The following is a 27,800-nucleotide window of genomic DNA, read 5'->3' on the forward strand; positions in this document are numbered from 1 at the left end:
CAAAAATCAAAGGATGGAGGTGTCAAGGGAGTGTAAACAAGAGTTTGAGCCTGCTGTGGTTGAAGGTTTTTGTTGGAGAGTGGTGAGCGGGGCTTAGATGCGGAAGTGGACATGAGGGTCCTTTGACTTCACTTTCAGAAAGGGCCTCTGGGTTGACTTTCTCTCCAATTGACGCTCTAGTGCAGGCAGAGATAAATCTACAGGTTTGAATAAAAGACATCGCAGGACTTAAATGTGTCAGAGTTTCCAGACCTCATGGCCTATGATTGCTCTACCAATTAGTACATTTTTATAAATCTTGTAATTCACTTGTGAGTATCGTAACTATATTGTATTGTATGTGTGTTAGATATAAACTTTCAAAATATAGTGCCACCTGTTTCCACATTTATTCAGCTTTTCTGTACCAGAAGTCCCCCAAAAGGGAAGTGAGTACAAATCTTTCTTGATCTACAAGCCTTGGTTCTGAGAGCAGTGGGTGATTTAGTTTTGATGGCATTCAAAGACATATATAAATTCAAAGATCAGAAAATCCTTTGTCAGCCCACTTGTTCCTAGTTTTTGATTTTGGAAAATAGGAGCACAGTTAACTAAAAGATGTTAATTTTCAAACTTGTCAGGTAATGGAATGCCTGGAAGTCATGATACTTTTTGTAGAACATTGTGAAATACCGCAGTATCACACTTAACTAAGTATAGAATTTTTTTGTTAAATTCCACTTTTATTTTTATATCCCAGTACTAGGAAAGGGTAGCTGGTGCCATATATTTAATACATTTTTATTTTGAGAAAATGCTATTTGTTGCTTTACTTTTATCATAACTTTGAGACCTTAATTTTTGGTATAGCATCCTAATTCAAAACAAAGAAGTCGGGAAGACCATGATTTAAGAAACACTTATAAGAGAGTTCAGAAAAGATGCATCATGCTATGTGACAATAGATGAACTGAGATGAAGATAAAAGTGGATTTTGGTCTGAATTCAGATCTGCTAAGGAAGGAAAGTGTATTAATACATTTAGAAAGATTTTCAACAAGGGCTGGAGGGAAATTAAAGGGAAAACAAATTTCTGATTAGCTCACAATTAACCAAAGAACTATTACTGGATACCAGAATATGCATTTTGTAACCATTCCATACAGTAGAGATTTTTTTTTTTTTTGAGATTTTTCTATAATTGTACTCTGCTAGCACTCCTGAAACCAAATGACGTGACAGAAGTAATCAAGATGATTGAAAATAGTGCCAAAAAGAAGTCTGCGCTGATTCCTAGAGTGTTTTTCTATGTAGTAGTTAATACTTCAGCATTCTGTCCCAACTAAAGCAAGTATCAGGGGATCCTGCATAGTCTTGTGTACTTATGTGGCAAGCTGGACACTACAGTTGTGTCTGAGGAATTGCTTGGACTTGCATTTTAGCTTTTATGTTGAATGACACTCTGCAGCAAGGTTATTTGTGGAGCCAAAAATGAATGTGGAAAGAGAAATAAATCCCATAGAGTCTTTTCAGCCTCCATGGCCAAAAATATTTTTATTAAATTTAATGTTTTCTACAATTTGGAAACATGAGAAATTGAAATTAGGTGATTACTTCTTATTTTGTTATGTTACTCTCAACAAGTTGTTCTTTGGTTTTTTTCCTTATTAAATTGGTGTTTTATTGGATTTTTGTTGTGAAATTGCAGAAGTTGGCCTCCATCCCAAAGACTCTGTGTGAGTGCAAATGTGAGATATGAGGAATTCTGACCTTTGCAATCACTTAAAAGTAATGCTTTTGATTTCATCTTTGACTTTAATTTCAATTATTGCAGATTTAAATTAAGATAGTGTGGTAAAATCTATTTTGTTAACATCCTACTTGATAGTAAAGTAAAATTGTTTATATTTTATCCATCTGTTTCCATTATTCCATATTTCCATATTTCCATTACTCCATATTTCCATCATTGATAGAAATAAAAATGCTTGCAAAACTACAAATTACACTCTATTTTTGCATATTTCTGTATTCTAAGTCTGTCTAGGAACAGATCTCCTATACAACCATATTTTTTGAGCTTTCAAGGGTCCAAGTGATACAGTCCTACTTGAATATTAAATTTACACACACAGCATAAGCTTTAGGAAATTTCATTTCAGAAATCACCATAGTGATAGAGCACTGCTGAATAATTTACAGAACCCAGAACTTTCTAAATGCTAAACAAGAAGCAAATATTTGTTTTTTTGTTTTTTGGGTTTTTTCCACTAGAAAAAAACACAGCTTTATTATTGTCATCACAAAGAGCAGGTCTTCACAGGACAGGGGACCAAGATGTCGGCAGGAAGGTGGCCCTACTTGCCAGCGATAAGCGGGTTCCACAGGACCACAATGACCGAGTCCCTGTGCAGGAACATCTTGGAGATGTAGCAGTCCTTGTTGACTGTCTTGGACTTCTTCTTCCCCTTGCCGCTCTTGGGGACCTCATTCCACATCTCCTTCACATTCTCCAGCACCATGTTGCAGTGTCTATCAAAGGCCTTCACATGGCCCAGGAGTTTCTTGTTATTGCGACAATTGATAAGCACTTGAGTGTTGTTCTTGACCGACTGTGTGAGCACGGAGAGTGGACCAGTGTTAAATTATTCTTCTCCCGCTTTTGCAGCTCCTCTGGGGTCATTTCACTCTTGGGCTTGTTGAGGAGGCTCATGGTGGTGGCTGTGCTCTCAGGTCAACTCCTTTCTCCGCATTGCTTTTCTGCTTCTCAAGAAGCAAATATTTGTATGACTAAAATTGCCTTCTGTTTGCTATGGATCAGAAATGGTTAAATAAATTGGTAGTTTTAATTCTCAGACTTTGACTATGGACTTTCAGATCACCTGATACAAAAATAGCTAATCCTCAATTTCCTTACCTTTTAGAAAAAGCTTTAACTGCAAGAATTATAAATTAGGATTATCCTCAAAGAGAACATTGAGTTTAACTGTTGGAGCCAGTTTTCTAAGACAGAAAGTTAAACGGTTGTAAGAAGGTAAAAGTCTGTACTGTAACTTTTTCTTTATTTAATCTTGGTATGTTAGCAGGAAAAATCTTAAGGGTGTTAATAATCTTTTAAAAAGTCATTAAGTTATTTCTTAAGTGCTTTTTTTTTGCTGATTATACAAAGAATTTAGCTTAGACCCGATTCACTTCTGTTCCAAGTCTATTCACTATTTTTAACCACCTTCCAGACTTCTCACCTGAATGTTCCATAAACATCCATAAGCAACATCTGCATATTGAACTCACTAATCGCTGCCTCAGCTACCTTCCTATTTTTACAATACTGAAATGATGCTACCTTTCATTTAAGCCAAAAATCTGAGAGCCCTCCTTGACTCCTCCCTCACTTTGTCCCATACATCTAATTGCTCACCAAATCCTGTGAATTAAAGATTAAATGAATCTTTCTCTGCTCTCCATTCCCATATCCATTTTTTATTCACATCTTTAGTATCTCTCAATAGCCTTCTAATCAATCTCCCTGCCTCTGTAGAATATCTCTGTATTTAATTAGACCTGTTTTTTTTCCTCACCATAAAGTGGTATATTTTTTGGGGGGAGAGGAATTACCACATATTTTAATTGAAGTAATGGCTAAGTATTTTGGCTTTGTTTTGTATTGTTATGAAAGAGATTTTTTTTATCATATTAGCATGTAGGATAAACATTGACTTTTACATATATTCTCTTATATTTTGCCACTTACCAACTTTCCAGTTATATCTAAACTTTTTTGATTGAGTCTCTTGGATTTCCCATGTATAAAAACCTATCATCAATAAGCAATGATAATTTTGTTTTCCCCTTGCAAGAGTTACATCTCTTACTTCTTTTGCATGTCTATTGCATTAACCAGTATTTCTATTAAATACTAAAGATGATCAGATACTAAATATTAAATACTAAAAATGATAGTATACTTCTTTTCTAGTGGATTTTGAAGTTCTTTCAGAAAGTCTACAGACTGGACTCTTTATGATAATATTTTGTTTTTAGTTAAATTCAAAAATTTAAATAGCATACTTTTTACCTGCAAGTATCACAATAGTTCATTTTCTTTTAGTAACAGAATATATCATTCTTAAGAATATTTCTTATTTATTTAGAAAGTAGAAATAAAAGAACCATCATGAAAAAGACCTTCAAGAAAAAAAAAGATACTAAAAAAAAGGTAAGGTATTAATGGAGTTTATAAGGATTTTGATTATTCTAAGTAGCCCAATTATAAATGTAGGATTATCCTGATAAATGTGATATATTTAATTCTATATACAAATCATAAATTAATATGTTAAAAAATAATAAAAGAGCTTAGGGATAAATTGTATTCTTATTTGGTCTGTCAGTCATGTAATAGGAGCATTAGAGATGAGTTATCTATGTATTTATTTATTTAATCTCTTATTTAAAGATTCATTTATTTATGTGTTCTCTTTGCCAGCCAGCAAGCTATTCTGTGCTTTGCTCAAAATAATTTTTTTAGTCAGTGAGTGAAACCTATATAGGACCAATATCTATGTGTCTCTTAGAGTAACTTCAATTAAGATTCTTATTTTATCCCTGCCTTCTAGTTGGAAATGAGAAGTTATGAAAAAGTGTACAGAATCCTGAGAATGGTGGGCAAGATTACTGGGAATTAAAGGGAGAGTTCTATCATTCACTTGCTAGGGCTGATGTTCCATCATGCCTTCACAGGTTGATATCCCCTGGTCAAGACTAATATTAACTAATTTTAATTGTCTTGAGGAAGGTACTGAAGTTTCATTGAGAAGTAAGGGAGCGTCTCACTCCATGTTGATCTTATTCAGTAGCTCTTAAGTGTTCCTATAGGAAGAACTGATGAATTTTGAAGTTCTTTTGGAAAGTCTACATACTGAGCTCTTTTTATAATAATATTTTCCTATGATCATATCAATAGACTGCTTTGATTTTTGACACAAATGTGTGCTTTTACTGTGGTTGCAATGCTGATGTATGTCTGCTTGATCCTTCCAACTGCACATTAATTGGGTTAGCATGTATAGTTGTTATTTCAGGAGCCTCTGCTATTATATTTCTTAAACTTAAAATTAAAAACAAACTTATACTCCATATCATTCTAAAAAGGATTTAACATTGCTAGAATAGTTTACTTTTAGAATATTGAGATTTAAAAACCAGAAAAGAAATGCTTATTTTAACATACTGAATTTTTGTTGATGGTAGAACATCCCGTTAGAATTACAAGGAGGCAGCTAGAAATATGATTTTGAAAAGAAAAACCGTAGTTGGGAGAGCAGTCAAGGCTGGAGACACAGATTTGGGAATCCATGGGAATACATATACTCTCCAGAGACTTGGAATGCACCCATGTTTAGGCTATGGGGAGAAGCATGACCATTGATGGATACAGGGAATAAGTGGCCAGAGAAGTAGAAGGGTAGAGGGCAAGGATACAGAAGTTTTCAGGAAGTAAGAGTACTCAGCATTGTCAGATGCTACAGAGTAATCAATCAATCAAATAATAGCTAACACTGACTAGTATAGTGTTGGATTTTCAAAGTATTTTCATGCATGTCTGATCTCATTTGACCCTCCTTAAAGATACACGAAGTAGGCAATACATGAACACTAAGAACTAACCATTGGATTTTTGTCATTAAAAGGTCTATTTTAATATTAGAGAGAGCAATTTCTTAATTTAAAAATCCAAGATACTCATACAAATTGATAAAAAGATGAAATTTAAGAAAACAGGCAACGGATATGAATTGGTATTTTAAAGGCGATGATGTTCAAATGGCTGATGAATATGTGAGGAGATGTTCAATGACAAAACAAGGTGCAAGTTAATCCTTCTCCTCTTTTTTTTTTTTTCCTGCAGGTGTCAGAAGAGATGGATAACATTACTGTAGAAGAAGTTATAGATGAACATCTCCAAAAAGGTGCCCAACAAGTATACCCCAACTCTGATATTCTTGGTTTTTGTTTTCAAATGATGTAAATGATTAATCCTATCCTAGAGTTTCAACTGGAACTCTAGTTTTCTAAGGAATGAGTTTAAACAGAAATTAAATTTCCTAGATAATACAAGGTAGGCATAAGGAAATATGTAGAAAAGTCAATGCAAGTAATAAAGATAAGTTCCATTTTCTCTTTCTGTCTCTGCAAACGTGGAGAATCCAGTAGTGTTTGAGACTGTATGAGACCACAAAGATACATAGATACAGAACCTGCTTCAAGAAGCTTCAAATCTCAGGGAGAAAAGTACATAAATAGTTCTTGAATCCTGGTTCATTCACCAAGTAAATATTTATTGAGCACGTCTTACGTGCCATCTGCCATTGTATGATAAGTTCTGGGAATAGAGTATAAACAAAATTGATTAGTAATTTTTAAATTATTCCAAGGAATACTGCAGTTAATAATGAAGATTCTCATTACCTATAGTGATTTAGCCTTATACCTACTCTTTATTTCCACCATATTTTATACAACCTTTAAGTACTTAAAGGCAGCGAGAGGGAAAAGAAAAATCCAAGGCAAAATGACCAGTAGGTCCTCCATTTTTTGATGTACCTAGGATTGCACAACCTCTGTCTTTTTCAGTTCATCCAGTGGATCATCCAGTGGACGAACAGAAAATAACACATGGCTTGGAGTTCACACAACAGCTGGAACATTCTTTACACCCTACAATACTGGTTCATTTCCAATGGCTGGCAGAAGTAGGAGTCAGAAGTGTTATACTGATACTACAAAACTAACATAAATAGTTAAAATACGTACCTAGAGACTTACCTCTCTTCTTTTCAGATTCCTTTCTTTCCAGTTTAATCAAATAGAAGTAACCTGGCTTTGATATTTATATATTTCACAGAGATATCTATATAGAATATGACTGTTCTCATGGATTTTCTTTCCTAAAAGGAAAAAAAATAAAAGTTTGCTCATCTGTGTTTGTTTGTTTTGTTTTGGGGTTTGTTTTTTTTTTTGTTTGTTTTTGTTTTTTGTTTTTTTTGCCAAAGAAGGATTCTGGCCAATAGCTGAGGAAGCACCAAAAGAATGTAACAGAGGATAGAGAAAAAGTTACAAAGATAAACTTCAGTTCTGACCATAGATAAAAGTAGTTATTCCAGATGGAGTAGGGGAAAGGGATACCTATTGCCCTTAGGTTCTAAGCTCTCATAGGGCAATGACCCAGTTTTCATAATTGTCACGAGGCTTAGAAATGCATGCAATTAAAATCGTTACTAAATATTTTTGCTGCTGTTGCTGTTGATATATAAGAAAGTGTCATGAACTGTATTATGTTGGTTTCCTGATAGATTTCTATGCAGAAGAAAATCGAAACATGGCAAACACGTTGAGAGGCAAAGTAAGAGAGAAGTTTAAAAATGCTAAGGTAATGCTTTTTAAAATTTCCTGTTTTCAAATATACTGTTTAAATGAGACATATAGCATAATAAACTTTTCTTTGTCAAAAAATAGCTGAAATTCAGTCTTAGTATAACTCCTTAATTCCAAAAAGTTTCAAGTTCTTTCCCATGGTTTTTCTTTCCTTTTGTCTCATAACATCCCTATAATGTCAAACCTAAAGCCAAGAAAAGTTAAATGGTTTGGTCATAGTAATAGTATTAATAGTTATATATATGAGGAATATATGTAAAATGCATATGTATATATACATTTAAAAAGAAAAACATTGAAAAGGCTTAACTTTTATCCATTTTGGACAAAAGAGTTATGAGCACAATTTTATCTGTTTCTGTTGAGATTTATTTATGTTGTGTTTCAGATTAATCAAGGTGAAAAATCTTCAACTCAGCACATTGATAAGGTATGTCAGTATTCTAAAGTGAATAACTTTTTTTTTATTTTTAAAAACAGCTTTATGGAGCTATACTTTACATAAACCTTACTTACAGTTCACCCATTTGGAGTGTATGATTTATTGATTTTTAGTTAACTTGCAGGATTATGCCATCAACTCTACAATCCGTTTTTCATCAGTCCAAAATAGATCTCTCATGCCCATTTGCAGGCACTCCTTATTCTTACTTAGCATTACTTTTTATCCTAAAAATTATAATAAAACATCATTAAAAGATTTACTTAGGCACATTAAAATTTTAAGCAGTTTATTTGAACAGACAGCAATTCATGAATTGGGCAGTACCAGACTGTGGGTAGTTAGGGCTCTACCAAAGGGGCATGAGGGGAAAATTTTATAAGGTGCCAGCAGAAACAAGGCAAAGAAAATACTTGATTAGCTAGAGTAGAGCAATAGCCTTAAAGTCCCTAGTTAGAGACTAGTTTGAAATTTCTGACTGGTAAAACTTAAGTTTCATTTTCCTTGAATATGACCATTCATGCTGCGTTGGGTTTCAGTTTGCTTACATAGGAACTCAGGGCCCTAGAGCCACCTCAGTAATGGCCTTCCAACTATTATAACAATATTATAGGTGACCCCCAATTTACAGATTTTCAGTACGTAATCAATATTTGAAAATTCAATGTGTAATCACGTATTTGAAACTTGAAATGACTAAACCACTCATATTTTTGGAGAACTGTATTGGCAGTGGTCCCCAACCTTTTTGGCACAAGGGGCCATTTTCATGAAAGACAATTTTTCAATGGACTAGGGAGGTGGCGGGGGAAAGGTTTTGGGATGATTCAAGTGTATTACATTTATTATACACTTTATTTCTATTATTATTACATTGTAATACATAATGAAATAATTATACAACTCACCATAGTTTGGGGACCCCTTATTTAGAGTACTAAGTAGCTGTAACAAGAAGATTAAAAGTAAAATGTCTTAATTAAGATAGAAGTTTTATTTCTCTCTAGTGTAACAGACAAGTAGTACAGGCTGGTAGGAGAGTTCTCCCATCTCCAACATGTGATTTCCATCTCTGGGTCCAATGGCAAAGCTCCAGTTTTTTCATTTGCTAGCCAAAGAGAAGGGAGGAGGAAAGAACCAAAGGATTGCAGGTTGATCTTTTATGGGACAAGACCTGCAAATTGTACACATCGTTTCCACTAAGCCAACGTGGGAGAAGTATCTAGGTATCCAGCTAAAAGTAGGTTCTATTATTAAAGATGGGAGAAAAGACAGTAATGAATAACTAGTAGTGGCTTCCACAAACACCTGAAGTATTTAACTCCACAAATTTTGGCTGGGCATGGTGGTTCCTTCCTGTAATCCCAGCATTTTGGGAGGCCAAGGTGGGAGGATCACTTGAGGCCAGGAGTTCAATATTAGCCTTGGCAACATAGTGAGACTCTGTCTCTATAAAAAATAAGAAAACTTGCCCAGGCATGCATAGTCCCAGCTACTCTGGAGGCTGAAGCGGGAGGATCGCTTGAGCCCAGGAGTTCGAGGCTGCAGCAAGCCATGATTGCACCACTGCACTCCAGCCTGGGCAACTTTTAAGTGAGATTCCCTCTCTTAAAAAAAAATGATTTGCAAATTTTAAAAAGTAAAGATTTTTTTAAATCTATATTTCTCTCCTCTATAGTGCCCCTCACAAGTGCTTAATAAAATTTATTGTAATTAAATTTAAAAATAAAAGTAGACTAAAACTGATGTTTATGTACATGTTATTCATTCAGCATATGAGTAAAATCATGGCCTAAATTGGATTTAAGTTGACTGTGAATAGTAAAAACTATGAATAGTACAAAGTTTGTCAAGGTCAATCCACTGAGTATGAAGAAAAAAAAAAACGGTAAAAGGGAAGAGAAATTGGCCTCTGAGAATCTCCATACTGACTACTGGACAGAGATATCTGTTTAGGAATTAGGGTATTTTAGCAAGTGATTTTGAGATGAGCAGAGATGATGGAAAGTATAAGTACTTATTGAGGATTCCTATATGCAACATTGTTTCAAGGTGAATAACTTTTAAAGTTAACGTGACAGCTAAATTATAGATACAAACAGGTTATAAGATAAGCTTTTGTCTTTCACATATTTTTAAATTCTTTGATTCATAGTAACTATGAATTCTAGTTTTTATATAGAATTGATAAAACCTTCCTTAAAACAGTTCATTTGAATATATGTATGTAAGAAAGAAGTGATGTGATTTATATTTCAAAGATTCAGACTTTACATGATTGAAATATGGGAGCTTCTTTATCAGCAAGTTTATACCTAAGAATATACTACTTTTAAGACTTTTAATTGCATCTAACTCCACCAAAGATTGTGGGGCGAGGTGGTACTCGTGTGTGTGTGTGTGTGTGTGTGTGTGAGAGAGAGAGAGAGAGAGAGAGAGACCGAGAGCAAGCGCACACCCGAAAACAGTTTGACCTGAGCTGCGTTTTGGTCAAACTGTGAGGTAATGTTCTTAATGCTCAGACTAGAGTGAGGAGATAGTTTAGGAAGATGGAGAAGATTTGGCTCTACTTTATTGTGTTTTTTACTGAAGTAACCAGAACATTAAAAAAAAAAATAAAAGCTCATGAACCAAACTGACTTGAAGCTAAATATAACTTGATATTGTCTGCCTTGCTGTTCCTTGTGCATTAAGATGTTTATTGTTTACCATATTACCGAAAAGTATTTTTTATAAGCAGAAATTATTCATTTCAGCACTAAATAATGGTTTACCATTGTTTAACCCACAGACTAAAGTCTCATCAGAAAAAGGTCTTTCATTTTTCATTCTGACTGGTGAAGAAGGCTCAGCTTTGGACCAGTCTGCAGAGCAGGTGGGATTTGTTCCCCTCCCTTCCACTTATTAGGAAAAATTATTCTTTATTAAATTTATTAAATTCTTTATTAAATAAAGAATTAGGAAAAATAATTCTTTATTAAAGGTATAGAATAAAATACATGGATGGGGGATGAAATTTTTATTGTATCTTCCTTTCACCTTTGAGAAGCTGTTCATAACAATAGTACTATTATTTATATATATAATATTATAACAATACCTCACATTTATTGAGTGCCTACTGGATGCCCAATGTTATACTGAGTTTTTAAAGTGCATTGTGTCATTGTGAGGGAAGCACTATGATTATCTTTACTTTATAGGTGAGGAAACTGAGACACAGAAGGTTACGCATTGATAGAGCTGGGATGCGTAGGCTATCACCTCAAGCACCTGGGTTTTCTTTACCATTTGTATTCTTGTCCTTCTCAAGCGCCCCACATGGTTCTCCATAATCTCTATCACTCCTCATAGTTGCCCCTTTTTTCTTCACTCCTAGTCCAACCCCAGTCCCTTCTAATTTCTCTCAGTCCTTCCTAGTCCCTTTCAAACAGCTGAGTCACCCTGTCACTCTGTGGTTGCCCTTTCCTCCAGTACTAGTTAGTCTCACCAGGTTTTGCCATCTCTTTCTGATTTGTCAGCTCACTAGTCTCCCCATCTGCTCTTGTTCCTGTCTGCTTTCTCCGATTCCTCTGTACCTTCATGTCTCCCCGGTTTTCTTCAGCTCCCTCTACCCTGCACCTCCCATTCCCAGTGGTCCCCTGCCAGTATCTTCAGACACCTCTCAGTCATTTCCAGATCCCTCAGTCCTCCTTTCAAGTAGCTCTGGGACCCCCATGTGCCTTCCTACTTGCCTCCCAGTCCCTTCCATTCCCCTTTTTTTGAATTCTGCCCCAGTCCTTTCATTCCTTTTTTGTTATCGTTGTTTTTTCCACAATAAAAATTTTTATCTTTTTAAATTTCAAACAAATAAAACATATGCACTATAAAAACGTCATGCAGAAAACCATGAGGAAGGAAATAAAAATCACCCCAAATCCCACTGCCCTGAGATAATCACTACTATCTTTTTTTCATAACTTTCTCTGTGTATGCCCGTGCATGCATATACACAGAGTTTCATATATACAGAATCATAGTAGTAAATGGCAATTCCATTTTTCCAATTGCTGAGCCAAACTTTGGTGTCATCCTCGAATCCTCTTTTACTTACATGCCTGGTACCCAATTCATCACAAATCCTGTTTAGAGAACTATTTAGAGAAATAGTTGGGCAGATAGGGCTTATATGGGTTGAGATCACAGCTTGTCTCAGGCTAAAAATATAGGCAGATTAGATAGGGCTCATAAATCAGAGGCTGGGGTCCAAGATGAGAGCCCGACATACTCAGCCATCAGGGCAGACCTTAGCTCTGAAGACAGGTTGGAAGCCCTGGCCCACACCAGGGGTGCCGTAAAGGAAGCTTGGTAATGGGAGTTGGAGCTGGAGCAAAGAGCCGTGTTTAGTCTATGATTGGAATCTTCAGAGATCTCTTCTATGTATAGACCCTTCAAATCTTGCTCCCAGAGGTTGGTGTCATACTTTATTTGATTTCTGAAAAAGACATTGCAAAGATTTCTGAATGTAAAATATTTTCTTGATTTTATGACAGGGATAGGAAGGAGGATGTGATGATATAACTTCATATGAACCTAGGTGATGCTTAATTACATAGCTTATTTAATTTTGTCAGAGTTGATCAAAGCCATATAGGTTCTCTATTCAAAGGGAGTTATGTGATTAATTCTTTAATTCTTTTTATTATATAATGTACCCTAAATGTATGGTTTTGAGAATTGAGGGATTCTTATTTGCATAACTCATACATGTTCTCTCTTGTTTATTACATATATATATTTCAGATTAGACAAAGTCATCTAAAATAAATTGATGATTATATTTTTGTGAATAGACTCATTAAATTTCTGATTATGATATAAAGTATACCTTAGTAATATGTCTGTTTTATACCTATATTCAGATTATTTATAACATTCATATATATCATCATATATCAGAATTTCACTGTAATCACTCTGCCAGACTTCTATGTTGAATTGAAATTTCTTCTTTCTTCTTTTTTTCTTAAATACCTTCTAGAAAACAGCATTCCAACTCCACAGCACTGTAAGTAGTACTGCTTTCTGAATGATGAAGAAAATGGGGTTTAAGACCACATAGTCTGATGCCTCTTGACCCTTCCCTACACTGTGAATTCTCAGTAATTGAAGTATTATACTCCAGTATCTCAGAACATTTTCTATAGTGGAGGAGGGGCTTAAATTATAGTTCTATTTCAGCAGTCTTTCATTGGAGAATTGCACTGGTGAGCTATAGAAAAATCATATTGTATAATATTAAGCCTAAGTGAGTTCCATTATGTTCAGTAAAATTTCATTTCAACTAGAACTTGATCTGGGTGGAATGGATCAGGAACACAGTTCACAGTAAGGTTCCAGTACATTTCATTTATCTTGTATTAATCATTGGAGACAAGCATGTAGACTTATTTTTGTTTTTGGTATTCAACAGAGATCAGTAAATGATAGTTACTCTAAACACTCTTCGCTTGGTGCTAATTTACAAAATGTTGCTGAGAGCCAAGATGAAAATTTTATGGAAAAAGTCATTTTCACAGATTTACTTGAAGTAAAAGCTGCTGAATATGAAGATGATCAAGAACAAATAAAAAAACAGCAGGCAAATATTTTTGTGCCAAGTAATTCTCCAGGTAATGTTCTTTTACAATAAAATAGTGAAGTCATTAATGAATCATGTTATAGGATAATAGCTACTTTGTATGCTGGATAAATAAAAAGTACTTATCTCTAATTATAGTAAGTTTTCTATATTTGTTTTCCATGCCCTCTCTGAGTTAGAGGAGTTGATTAAGAGAACTCATTTATCTCATATATATGTGTGTACACATGCACACTTTCTGCTAAACTTTAGTGGTAGGGTATAATGACAACTCCTTTGTGCTTCTTATTTTGTCAATACCTGTTTAATATTTTGGACTTTAATATCTGAGTTTTGTTGTTATTAAGTGGACAGCCAGCATAAACTGCCAAAAGGTATGATACCACGTATTTTAGAAGATGAAGGGTTCTATATTCAGAGAAAGCCAGAAATATATAAAAAGACCTGCAACAAAATGGAAAATCGCCTGCTTAAATTAGAAGAGGCAAGTGCACCAGCTAACATGTTAAACCGCTCACAGATACTATGTGATCTTTTATTAGTGAGATATTTAATACTATATTTATCAAATATTTTTGGTAGGGAAAGTGTTGGTTTGAAGAAAGTGGAGAATTAATATCATTACCTACACCTATTAAACAGTCGTGGAGTTCCTTACTAAACATAAGCAAGGAATCTTTAAATCCAGCACTAAAGACCACATACAGGAAGGTAATCAACAATAATTTATTTATAATTATGGTTAGAATTCTTGTAATGTCAATTATAACTAATCTTTTTGTGGTGTTAACTTACCCTTTAATGATATTAAGTCTAGTAAATAGCCTTTAAAATTATGTTTTCAAGGAATATTTAATGATACGGGGAAATGCTCAAATTAAAATGTGAACTGAAAAAAAGCAGAATGCAAACTTATATATGATCCTAAATTTATAAAAATAGATAATTTCTACCACTGTAGATTATGCTTGTCTGTTTTACCTATTTTGCATAAGTGGAATCATAGACTAGAAGTGTGTGAGAATTTCAGCTGCTTTATATTATTGCCAACACTTGGTATTGTCCAGCTTTTAAATTATAGCCATTTTGGTGTACATCAGTAATACTTCATGAGGTTTTAATCTACTCTCTGAAGACTAATGAAATTGAACACCTTTTCATGTTCACTGGCAATTTGGACAACTTCTTTTATGAAAGCTTGTTTAAGACTTTTACACATTTTTTTTCTTATTGGGTTGTCTGCTTTTTCTTATTGACATGTTGATTTCTTGTTATGAGCCCTATATTGGATGAATATATAATTCTCTACGGCTAATCTTCTCACCCTCATAATGGTGCTTTTTGATGATACATTCTTAATTTTAATGTTGTATAATTTACCATTTTCTTTTTATTTATGGTTAGCATTTTTTTTGTGTTCTGTTTAAGAAATCTTTGCATACTCTGAGTCCTGGAGGTATTCTTCTTTTTTTTTTTTTTCCTAAAAGGTTTATTGTGCCTTTCTTTTTTTTTTTTTTTTTTTTTTGAGACAGAGTGTCGCTTTGTTGCCCAGGCTAGAGTGAGTGCCGTGGCGTCAGCCTAGCTCACAGCAACCTCAAACGCCTGGGCTTAAGCAATCCTACTGCCTCAGCCTCCCGAGTAGCTGGGACTACAGGCATGCGCCACCATGCCCAGCTGATTTTTTTTTTCTATATATATTTTAGTTGGCCAGATAATTTCTTTCTATTTTTAGTAGAGACGAGGTCTCGCTCATTGCTCAGGCTGGTCTCGAACTCCTGACCTTGAGCAATACACCCGCCTCGGCCTCCCAGAGTGCTAGGATTACAGGCGTGAGCCACCACACCCGGCCTATTGTGCCTTTCTTGTTTAGAATTATCGCCCATCTAGAATGTACTTTTTGTGTATAATGTTAGGTAGAGAGTCATGTTTTATTTTATTCACATGGATATTGAGTTGACTTAGTACCATTTATTGAAAAAAGTCAGTAATCCTTTTCTTATAATTCATTGTCATCTTTGACATTAATCAGTTGGCCATATATGTGTAGATCTGTCTCTGGACTTTCTATTCTGTTTCATTCATCTACTTGTATATTATTGATCCCATATCACACTGTGTTAATGTAGATTTATAATAAGTCTTTTTTAGTTTTTTGAGGTCATGGTCATTTGTTTATTTCACATTGTATTCTCATTACATTGGGAGGGGAGAGGAAGGAGTTAGTACTAGTGTACAGATTGTGCTATTCCCTTGCTTTCAGGCAGAATAGGAATCCAGGTTCTAATTGTCTCTAAGTTCAGGGTCTGAATCAGTAAGAGTCAACATAGGTCAACCACTGCTTCTGGAGGGTGAGAGATGCCAGAAAAAAGGAAGGAAATAGACATGGAACTGGCTCTGGAGCTCTCATCTGGGTACCTGAGAATCCTCCATGTAGATCATGGGTTGGGGAGCCAACAGCTGCCTCTCCAAGTGAACATCGGTGGCACAGATCTGTGGCTGGTACTCAAGAGTTGGAAGGGTGACCACATCTGCACAGAGAGGAACTGAAAAGATGTTGTCCTTCCATCTGCATCCTAGAATCCTATGTAGGGCCTCTACATTAGGACAAGGACAATATTGGCTACTTGACCTCTGATTGGTCTCATGAGTCGTCCAGTATGAGTTCTACAAACCTGTCATTATCTGGAAACATTCTTGCCTGCTATTCTTTGCCCCTCTTCTGGAGATGCTGGGCAGTTGCTTTAGATCATGATTCTTCTTTCTGAACTCTTCAAATTCAAGAAATTCCCATTCTTTTAGGAAAATCTGGATCTCCTGGTCACTCCAAGATTTAATTAATTGCTCCTAATGGTTTTTCTGGTTTCTTTTTTCTTCTTTACTTCTTGAGAATTTCTAATAATTTCAGTCTGAAGTCTCACTTTCTCTATTTTTATTCCTGAGTTTTCTCCTGGAACTCTTTCTACTGCAGCCAGTAAAATCCTGGGTTGGCAGAGAACTAGCAACTACTCTGCCCTAATGGGACACAGGAGAGAGTCAGGAGGTGCCCAAGTATGGAAATGTGTTTGTACCTCTCTGCTTCTGGCAATCTCTCGCTTTATAAGAAGTCTTGATATCTGATGATGAAAGTCCACTAGTTTTCTTGTTCTTCAAGGTTGCTTTGGCTATTCTTGCCCTCGTGAATAAATCTTAGAATCGGCATGTCAAATTGATGGGATTTTGATTGATAATGCAATTTAAAACATCTTTTGATTTATTTTTATTTATTTTTTTCAAAAATTTTATCTTGGTATTTTTTACTACGCAATAATGTTTTTAATGTAGTTACAAATAGTATTACCTTTTAAACTTCATTTTCTATTTTTGATAGTGTATAGAAATGCACTTGATTTTTGTCTGTTGACCTTCTATACAACTTTCCTAAATTCATTTATCAATTTCAATAGTTCATCTGTAGTTTTTTTGCATTATATTCAAATATCATATCATCTACAAAAAATATAACTTGATTTTATTTTTCTCAATTCTTATACCTTCTGCTATGGACTGAATTGTGACCCCTAAAATTCATATGTTGAAGCCCTAACCCCAATGTGACTAGGTTTGGAGAAAGGGCCTGTGAGGATGTGATAAAGGTTAAATAAAGTCATAAGGCTGAGGCCCTAATCCAATAGGGCTGGTGCCCTTCTAGGAAAAGAAAGAGACACCAGAGCTTTCTTGCTCTCCACCATGTGAGGACACACAAGCCAAGAAGAGAGCCTTCACAAGGAAACGAATTGGCTGACACCTTGATGTTGGACTTTCCAGCCTCCAGAACTGTAAGAAATAAATTTCTGTTGTTCAAGCCACACATTCTGTGGTATTTTGTTATAAAAGCCCAAGAAGACCAAGATATCTTCTTTTTCTCACCATACTATGCTAGCTTGTACAAAGTTGAGTATAACTGATGATAACAGTCATCCTTTGTCTCATAATCTCAGGAATTAAGCTATCAGTATTTCACTATTAAGTATGATTTTGGTGAAAGATTTATCGATGATATGTATCAAGTTGAGGTATTTCCCTCTCTAGTTTGCTGAGAATTTTTATCATGAATGGATTTTGATATTTAGCAAATGCTTTTTCTAGGCCTATTGAGATAATAGTGTCAATTTCCCCTTTTTACTTTTAATGTGGTGACTTACATTGATTTTCAAATATTTCTGTAATAAATTTCATTTGTAATATATTTTTATATTTATTGCTGGATTTGATTTACTAACATTTTGCTTAGGATTTTCACATGTATGTTCCTAAGAGAAGTTGTTCTTCCTCATTATGTTATTGTCAGATTTTCTATCAAGGTTACACTGGCTTCAACACAAATTAAATAATGTACCCTCCTTCTCTTCTTTGGGAGAGTTTTGTAAGATTGTTGTTATTTCCTCCTTAAATGTTTGGAAGAATTTACTGATGAATCCACCTTCGCCTGGAAATTAATTTGTGGGAATGTTTTTAATTATATGTACTCTTTCCTTAAAAATAAAGGACTAGTCAATGGAAAGATACCCCATGTTCATGGATTGGAAGACTTAATATTGTTAAAATGTCCATATTACCCAAATTAATCTACAAATTCAGTGTAAAATGTATCAAAATGTCAATGGTATTTTTTACAAAAATAGAAAAAATCCTGAAATTCATGAGGAACCATAAAGGACCTTGAAGGTGGATGCCTTATTCTTCCTGACTTCAATGCATATTACAAAGCTACAATAATTAAAACAGTATGGTACTGGCATAAAGACAGACATATAGACCAATGAAACAGAATGAAGAACCCAGAAATAAGCCCATGTTTATATAGTCAAATAATCTTCAAGGGGATTGCCAAGACTACACAATGGGGAAAGGAGAGTCTCTTCAACAACTCGTACTGGAAAGACTGGATATTCATGTGCAAAAGAATGAAATTGGACCTTTGTCTTATACCATACACAAAAATTAACTCAAAATGGAATAAAGACTTAAACTGAGACTTGAAACTATAAAACTAGAAGAAAACATAGGGGAAAAGCTTTACAACAATGGCAGTGATTTCCTGACTATGACACCAAAAGCATAGGCAACAAAAACAAAATAGACAAGTGGCACTACATCAAACTGGAAAGCTTCTGTGCAGCAAAGGAAACAATCACCAGAGAGAAAAGGCAACCTATGGAATGGGAAAAAATATTTGCAAACTGTGTATCTGATAAAGAGTTGATATCCAAAATATATAAAGAACTCCTACAACTCAGTAACAACAACAACAACAACAACAACAACAAAAAAAAACAGTTAAAAAATGGGAAAAGGACTTGAATAGACATTTCTTTAAAGAAAACATCCAAACAACCAATAGTTGTATGTATAAAAACATGCTCAACATCACTAATCATCGGGGGTATGCAAATTGAAACCACAATAAAACATCACCTCATACCTGTTAGGATGATCATTATTTTAAAAATCTCAGAAAATAATGAGTGTTGGCAGGGATATGGAGAAATTGGAACCTTTATACACTATTGGTGGGAATGTAAATTGGCACAACCACTATGGAAAAGAGTATCCTCAAAAAATTAAAAATAGAGCTATAATTATTGTCCAACAATCTCCCTTATGGGTATTTATTTTAAAAATTAAATCAAGATCTTGAAAAGATATTTGCACTCCCATGTTCATTGCAGCATTATTCACAACAGCCGGGAGGTAGAAACAACCTGTTTGTCCATTAACAGTTGAATGGATAAAGAATGTGCAATATATATATTTGTGCAGTGGAATGTAGCATTTTCTCAGAGGACCCAGGTTCCTCAAGGGAATTTTCCAGAGGATCACCAATATATTCACTAAAAAATAACGTTTTAATAAGTACTTACTATTTAGCTCTGGCCCACTGATGTCCATTATATCATCATGTAGCTGAACTAGTGACTCAACAGTTCTAAGCACCGCTTGTCATAGTGTTCCTATAGGAAATTATTTTTTGTCTTATAACTTGAAAGTCCAGCCTCCATCAGTGCACAATAGTGAAGCAGATGACAATTTATGCAAGATGATTAAAATGCTGTAATATAAATATATTTTATGAAATTAAGAGCCATAATCAATTTAAAGGAAGAAGGATCACATTAGTGTTTTTTGTTTTTCTGTATCTCTTGATTTTCCTATCATTGACATGTTATTTTTATAAGAAAAATTTACTTCTAATTCCAAAAGAAATTGAATCAAATTAACAAAGTTTATATATTTTTATTTAAAAGGCAATAAAATATGAAGTAGGAAGCTCTTTTAGGGAGAAAATGGAAAATCAAAGGGAAGTGTACCAATTAGATCTCAACATTATGGGTTTGCAATTCAGCCACCATCATCTCTTCAATCAAGAACAAGTGTTATGTGCTAGGCTGCTCCAACTTTATGAATATTTTCAGGACAGGCAGCAACAGAATTTACCTCAGCTGCTTTATGAGAAGGTGAGAATGGCTTTCATTACATTTATAATGCTGAACACTTTTTAAATTTTTTAATTTTAACTTTATTAATCATGATAGCCTACCGTTGAATAGACCTCAACATGTAATATTGAAAGAGAAAAATTCTTGGTACAGAGCAAGTTATCAGGATATTTTTCCCTTAGCACTCTAAATATTTAACTAATTAGAACAACAGTTTGATAAAACTGTGGGAGTTGATTGGCTGGGGATATAACCTCAAACATATCCTGCAGGATATTTACTACATTTAAATGGTTTGATAATCAGTATTTTTGGCCCTTTGACTCAAAAAGAGTATTTGAAATGATTGCTATTTAAAAGAGCCATGTACCTGTTTTAAGCCTTATAATAAAGTGTTTTGTTAAAAATGTTAGAAATCTTGACTCTCATATCAAATGTGAAGAGTCTTGGTCTGAGAAGAGTTAATCCAGACAGCCATCTAATGACATTATTAAGGATATAGAAAGTCTGAAGAGAAATCAAAGGAGTACCGACTGATTATTTTTACAGACTTGTACCTCTCATTTGAACTCTCTCTGGGTTTCCGATACATGATCATTTTGTTAACTAGTATTCTTTCAGGAACGGTATTTTGATAGGTCTCAACTATGGGTACATTTGAAATTAAATACCTACTACGATATTAACTACTTACTAGATGTTTAATTAAACATTCAATCCTGATGGAGTCACCAACACCTCTTGATAAGCTGAACATGAACTGTACCTTAATAAACATCAGCTTTTTAAAATACAAGTGCAAAATCCATAAGACTTAATCTATTTGATTGAATTCTCATGTAGCAATTGTGTGGGAGAATTTAATAGATGAACACCATACATTCATAACATCAGAATGTTTCCTAAAACAAATACTGAATATAACTTTTAGTACAGTACAGCTATTTTTTTAATGAGTAAAGGAACCAACTCTGAGATTCAGATGCAGGTCATTGAAAAAGTGATTTGATTTACAGATTTCTACTTTATGGAATTTTTTTCTAATAATATTATATAATCTTTAAAGTCTTACCTAGAATTATCAATTTTATTTGATTAGATTACTATTATATTAGTGTATATATAGACTTTAGGTTTATTTTTCATGTAGCATGCATGGCTCTGCATAAAATAAAAATCTTTTGGGATCGATATTTGCAACATTTTTCAGTATTATGATTGATTCTTAGCAGGCAAAGTTGATTTTTACTTTTTTTCAATTTATTCTCTTATGTGAATATAAATATTTTCTCCAACTGTAAAAAGAGAAATGTGGTAGGCTGTGTGCATGTCCTTCTCTTCTGAAAGAGAAGAGCAGTGGGAGGAGGAGAAAAAGCTAGATATGGCAGAGCATGTCCTCTGGCCTCATACTAAAGACTGATTTGTTTAAAAATGAATCATATATGTATCTGTTTAGTCCTTTGGTGTGAAATATGTGACTCTGCTTGTTCCCAGTGTTTTCAAACCAGTTCAGAGTAGTGGAAGACTCACTGGCATCCAAGGAATTCTTAAACTGGAATATGCTCCTTTATATAAGCGTGAACCCCACTTAAAGAACAAGGAGGAATGTTACATATAGTATGATAGAGTAGAAAGAATGCACAGTATGTACACTTCTGCTATTTTTCCCTCTAGATTTATTTTTTTAAATCATACAAGTAATACGGGAATATATTCTCATTAGAAAGGATTCATTATAGAAATGTCAAAGGGTGAAAGGCCTACTTAATTCCTCATCTCATGGTTTGCAGTACAACTTTAAAGTTCTCTTTCCCCTCTATTTCTATATATACATATGCCATAATCATTTTTAACATAAATTGGATCTTACCATATGTATTATTTGGCAACTTGGTGTTTTAACATGAATACTGTATCTTGGAACTTCTACCATATCACTATATATGGGACCATAACATAGTTTTATTTTAATATATTTAATCACTTCCCATTCAGGACATTTAGGTTATTTCCATTTTTTTATGCATACAAATAATGAAACAATGAACATCCTTAAACCCATATATTTGAGTACACATGTCAATACTTCTACAGGCTAAATCTCTAAAAGTGAAGTTGCTTCATCAAGGGTAGGTAAGGGTACATACAGTTTAAATTTTATTGGAAAGTGATAAAATGCCTTTCCAAAAAACATTGCTCCAATTTGAATTTTCACTGGCAGGACAGGACAGAAACCACTTCCCAGATTCCTTACCTGTGATATTTGCCCATTTTTCTCTTGCTTTGCTTATCTTTAACTAATTAATCTATAAGTATTTTAAAATATGTATTAATATATTCTGGATGTAAGTCCATAAAAGATGTGTGTCTTTTAAGTGTGTTTTATATATTGTGTCACCTTTGGTTACTTGCTTTTTAACTTCATTTATTATATATTTTCGCAAACATTTTTAAATTTTTATGAGGTCAAATCCGTCAGTCATTTCCCTTGTGGATTTTAGGTTTTGTTGTTTGTTTCTTTGCTTCCCAAGTTTCCTAAGACCTTTTCTACCTCATGTGTATCAGTTAGCATACTTTTGGTTGCAATTCACAGAAAACTCCACCTCAATTACTTTAAACAGTAAGGAAAAGGTATTACTTCATATTGCCCGAGTTAGGGCAACTATAGTGATAGTTAATTTGGTGGCTCAACAATATTAACAATGCTAGTTTTTTCTCTCCTTCTCTTCATCTTCAGCAAATAGACTTGGTTAGCTCCACTCATGTAGCTTACATGACATATTAGTCTAGTCCTGCTCTGTTCTCGTTACCATATTTAATTATTACATTACTGAATGTAGTAGGACAAGTGTCTCCTTATTATTGTTCTTTTCTAGAATGTTTTTGGGTACCCTCATAGATTTGATCTTCCATATGAACCTTGGAATTAGCTTGTCACCTTTTATTTTAAAAGATCATATTACCATTTTTATTGTGATAGCTTTTATTGTTATATTAATTTTGAAAGAAATTTGATCTTTGTAAAAATCAGGTTTCTTTATCCATGAATATACTATGTTTTCCTATTTGTTTAGGTCTTCTCTTATGTCTTCCAGTGAAAGTTTATATCAACTGACTCTAGTCTTGAAGTTCCAACAGATTACCCCTAACTGTGACAGATGTCTCCTCCATGTGTTTTAGGGTATAGTTTCCTCTAGTTTTATTTCTCTATGGATGTTACTCTGTTTTATACCTTCTGCAATATATCTTGTTCTCTTGATTTTATTTTCATTTTCCTATATATTTCATAGATGTAAATAGTTATCAATATAGGTATATAGATATGGATGTGATGATGGCAATGGATGTGAATAAAGACAAACAGATATCTTTTCTGTAACCAGGGGATTTTAGGTGGAAGATAAAATAGATACTGTCTTCAATCTTCTGTCTTGATGTAATAGCATTTCATTATATCAATTGATGAACTGATCATCTAGTATATTCAAGGTATGATGTTTATTGCTTAGATATTGAAGCTCTTCTCAGTTCTGTCCTAAGGTGCTTATATGAAATATATTTTAGAAGACAAGAAAATAATACACCAAAAAGTTACACATTTGTGCTTCTGCTGCACACACCTAGACCTACAGGTGAATTAGAGTAATGATAACAGGTGGATAAAATATACCAGAGAGCTCTTTTCTTTGTTATAGCTGAAAGCATTGATAAATGCTACCAAATTAGCAAATGAAAATTCCGAAATAAACCAGCTGACCAGAAAATCCTTACAAGATTATTATTGGCAGATAAGGTAGGTTTTGAGCCATTCATGTATTTATCAAGTACTTATTAAGTAACTTCTGTAGACAAACTACTGCACTTGCTATGGAAGATAAAAGTACAAGATCCCTGCGCTTTAGGAGACTACCTAAATGGTTCCAATCTTTCCTTAAGGCCCATGTTTGTATAAAAGTATTACACAGAAATGCCATGTGAAAGTAATTGTAGTTTTAATATCTATTGATTTTTAAAATGTTGAAAAACTATGAGTTCACTAATACTTTTAAAGTGACTTGGATTATTAATCTCAAGTATTTGTATATAGTTGAGAACTGGTACACATTGAATATGTGCAAAATATATTACTAATTCAATCTAAAGCCATACTTTATGAACATATGGATTTAAAGACCCCTGTAAGAAAACATGGTCTACAAGTTGGAAACCAATGGCTTATAGACTAGTTGGAAGAGAAGTTGTGAAAGTATGAAATAACTGGAAAAATAATTCTAAGACAAAACATATTAATGTGTCAAGGAATCTCCAAAAGCAGGTAAGTTCACTGTAAGATACTTAATAGGTAGAAAGATCAACTGTGCACAAAAATAAAACAGTTGCCTATATATAAGAGTGATTTGCTAGGTACAGAAATTCCCCAACTCCCTGCTCATTGACCTGACATGGTTCTACAAACTCTTAGCCACTAGAGGCAACAATTGATTTAAATCGTTGGTTTCCTAGAATAACCTATTTAAATGCAAACAGTGTTACTTGAGAAGGTTGACATATACCTTACACGAGGCCTGGCACATGGTGAGTACTCAATAAATATTAGTTGAATAAATGAATAGAAGCCATCAGCATTTATAAGGCAGTAACTGGTGTTATTTATAATTTAGCTAAAATTGAAGGCACAGAACAAACATGGGCATAAAGAGCACAGAACAAGTAAACTTTGATGTAGGAAAAAGAGAAAAAAATTGGCTCTAGATGGGGTCCAGTATTGGTGAATGGGGGTCTGCTACTGTGTGTGGGTATGTGTGTGTGTGGGAGGGGGTGATTGCTGAAGAAGTAATCACTTTTATTAAAGCAGAAAAGAAGCATGTAATAGATTTTCATTAAGGAGAGTTTTGGGGGTGATACTGAAATGCTGCAAAGGGTAGTTTGGGGACTTTTGAAAAATAATGTTTCTATTAGAGAAGATTTGCACACAAAATGTAATTAACTAAGAATGGCACATATGTATTTAACCTTTAATGACTATCTACTAGGTGCCTAGTACCCACAATCACTTAGTACTCAGGAAAGAAATCTGTAAGTCATGTACGACCCTCTCTTTGCCTCTCCTCTCATCCCTCACATCCAACTCATATAAGAACTCAAGTTATTATATTTTTTAATTTTTAAAATCCCTTTCCATTTTGCACTCCTCTCTCTTGGCACTGATTCTGTTTATTTCAGGTGCTTCTCTTGTAGCCTGACTACTCAGATAGTCTCCTAAAATACCTCTTTAAACCATGCTCCATACTGAAGCCAGAGTGATTTTTATAAATAAATAAAACATCTTTAGTGGCTCCCTGTTATCTTTAGAATGATCTATAAGGCCCTGCATAATCTGATTCCTGCTACCACTCCAGCCTCATGTTAGGGGCTCTCTGCCTTGGAACTTTATAGTCTAGTACTCTAAATGGGCTATGCTAACACATCTATATTTTTCTTTTAATGCCTCTTGCTTTTAGAATGTTCTTTTATCCTTTTCTGCCTAATACTTAGTAAATATTACAAATTTTTTTCAATTTCATGTCACTTTTTCAGGGAGCCCTTTACTTGCTCATTAGATTAGGTTAAATTCTCTTTCTTTATATACTTATATGGCACTTTGTATTTCTCCTTTTGTGATACTCATCACATTTGTAATTACTTGTTCTGTCCTTTCTGCTGGGATATTAGTTACCAGCATCTAAGATAATTCCTGCCACATAATAGATATCTAGTACATATTTATTTATTTGAGTATCATATATTCTGTGAAGTCTTTCCCTACTTCTGCCTACCATTCTCTTATTTATGCCCAAACTCTAACTTGTGTGGATTTTATCATAACACCTATAACAGTTTATTGCATTGATTAATTTATGTGTCTATAAGTTTCTTGAACTCAGCAAGTCTTTTGATGTCTTTATTCTCCCTTGACTGAAACAATGCCTGGAATGTAATAAGCACTGAACAAATCTTTACTGAATGAATGAATGGAAGTAGGCTTCTTTTTCCAGCAGTATGTTAGATACCCCCTGCAGATACCAAAATTCATGGATGCTTTAATTCCTTATATGAAATGGCAATTGTATTTGCATGTAGACCTATACAAATCCTCCTATATACTTTAAAGCATCTCTAGATTACTTATAATACCTAATACAATTTAAATGCTACATAAATAGTTGCTATACTGTATTATTTTTTACTTGTATTATTTTTTATTTTTGAATATTTTGAGTCTGTAGTTTGCCCAGAGTGGGCAAAAAGGACTTAGTCCTCCAAATATTTGGGATCTGTGCTCTGATAACTGATTGCTTCTTCTCATCACAGAGGTGAAAAGAGAGGGGGGCTATTGTTGTTATACTTTGCCCCATAGTTGCAAGTCTTCCTCCACCTCTAGCTATAGTGACTTCCACAGGACTTAAAAGGCTGGTGCCCCTCCCTCCTTTCATTTTTCTTTTTTTCTCATTTTTGGAGCCAGACATTAAAGACTAGGACACTCTAATCCCTCTTTATCAGTAATTACTTTAACTTCCAATCAAAAGAGATTGGCAGATGGATAAAAACACATGATCCAACTATATGGTATTTATATCAGACTCACTTTAGATCCAAAGACACAAACAGATTGAAAGTAAAAGGATAAAAAAAAGATATTCCATGCCAAGTAGTAACCAAAAAAACAGCAGGGGTGGGTATACAAATATCAGACAAAATAGACTTTAAAAATTCAATAGAAGAAAAAAAGAGAATAGCAAAACAATTAAATCTAATTAATTAAAATTTAAAGAAGCAAAGAAAAATTCATTGGACTGTCACTTCAAGTAATAGAGGCTACCATCTAGCTAAAGATAGATTTAAAAAAAAAAAAAATATGGACGAAATACAGTTTTTCTTCTTAAAAGCACCAAAGACCTAACATGTTTATGAGAGGTAAAAGAGGATATTAGAGGTCAAAAAAACTCAAATGGGTGTGCTATCTCTGTCTTGGTGTACCAGCCATCAGTAGAAGGTAGCTAAAAGACAGAGTCCACTTTTGGCAAGTGCTTGAAGGGGTTGGGAAGGTGGAAGTGGGAGGGTGCAGGATGGTCTGGAAACGGAACACTGTCCTGCAGAAGCTAGAAGTTAATCTCTCTCATCCTTCTAACACTCCCTACACTATATTTATGGACATATATAGCTAAAATTTAAAACTTTATCAATTTTTATGAAACATCTGGGTTTATTGATTTTTCTCTATTATATTTTTATTAAGTTCTAGTCTTCTCTTTATTATTACTCCTGTCCTTTATCCTAACTTGTTAAGAAGGCTTAGCTCATTCATTTTCACTTTTCTTTTTCTCTAATGTATTTAAATCAACAAATTTTCCTCTAAGAATTATTTCAGCTGTATCTCAGAAATTTTGGTACATAGTAATTTTTAACAGTAAATTCAAAATATTTTCTATTTATCAATATGATATTTTCTTTGACAAATATATTATTTAGACATGTATTTCTTAATTTCCAAACATAAGGAGATTTCCTAGCTGTATTTTTTTGTATTAGGTTTCTGCACTGAATGATTTAAATCCTTTGAATATATTAAGACTTTGAGATTTTCAACATAGTGCTGGAAGTCCTAGCCAAAGCAATCAGACAAGATAAGGAAATCAAGGGCATCCAAATGGGGGCAGACGAAGTCAAACTATTGCTCTTTGCTGACAATATGATCTTATATCTAGAAAGCTCCAAAGATTCTGCCAAGAGAGTACTGTGATTGATAAATATGTTGAACAGAAGTGGTGATAGAGGGCAACCTTGTCTGGTTCTAGTTCTAACAGGAAAT

The 27,800-nt window shown here is 34.0% G+C and overlaps 1 protein-coding gene and 1 pseudogene across 1 annotated transcript in view; one reads left to right on the forward strand and one right to left on the reverse strand.

Moving 5' to 3' along the window:
• Positions 1 to 2,294: 2,294 nt before the first annotated feature.
• LOC138376403 (small nuclear ribonucleoprotein Sm D2 pseudogene) lies at positions 2,295 to 2,697 on the reverse strand (annotated as a pseudogene).
• Positions 2,698 to 4,153: 1,456 nt separating this feature from the next.
• The window catches only part of CC2D2B (coiled-coil and C2 domain containing 2B), a 76,531-nt gene continuing 52,884 nt past the window's right edge, over positions 4,154 to 27,800 (forward strand). Inside the window, exons 1-10 of the mRNA XM_069460711.1 lie at positions 4,154 to 4,195; positions 5,888 to 5,948; positions 7,332 to 7,408; positions 7,802 to 7,847; positions 10,612 to 10,730; positions 13,308 to 13,506; positions 13,823 to 13,959; positions 14,058 to 14,186; positions 19,760 to 19,969; positions 23,647 to 23,744. Of these exons, the coding sequence (XP_069316812.1) occupies positions 4,154 to 4,195; positions 5,888 to 5,948; positions 7,332 to 7,408; positions 7,802 to 7,847; positions 10,612 to 10,730; positions 13,308 to 13,506; positions 13,823 to 13,959; positions 14,058 to 14,186; positions 19,760 to 19,969; positions 23,647 to 23,744 (1,118 nt within the window). The remainder of the gene's footprint in view (positions 4,196 to 5,887; positions 5,949 to 7,331; positions 7,409 to 7,801; positions 7,848 to 10,611; positions 10,731 to 13,307; positions 13,507 to 13,822; positions 13,960 to 14,057; positions 14,187 to 19,759; positions 19,970 to 23,646; positions 23,745 to 27,800) is intronic.

The sequence above is a fragment of the Eulemur rufifrons genome, chromosome 28 (assembly GCF_041146395.1).
Source record: "Eulemur rufifrons isolate Redbay chromosome 28, OSU_ERuf_1, whole genome shotgun sequence".
Classification (NCBI taxonomy): domain Eukaryota; kingdom Metazoa; phylum Chordata; class Mammalia; order Primates; family Lemuridae; genus Eulemur; species Eulemur rufifrons.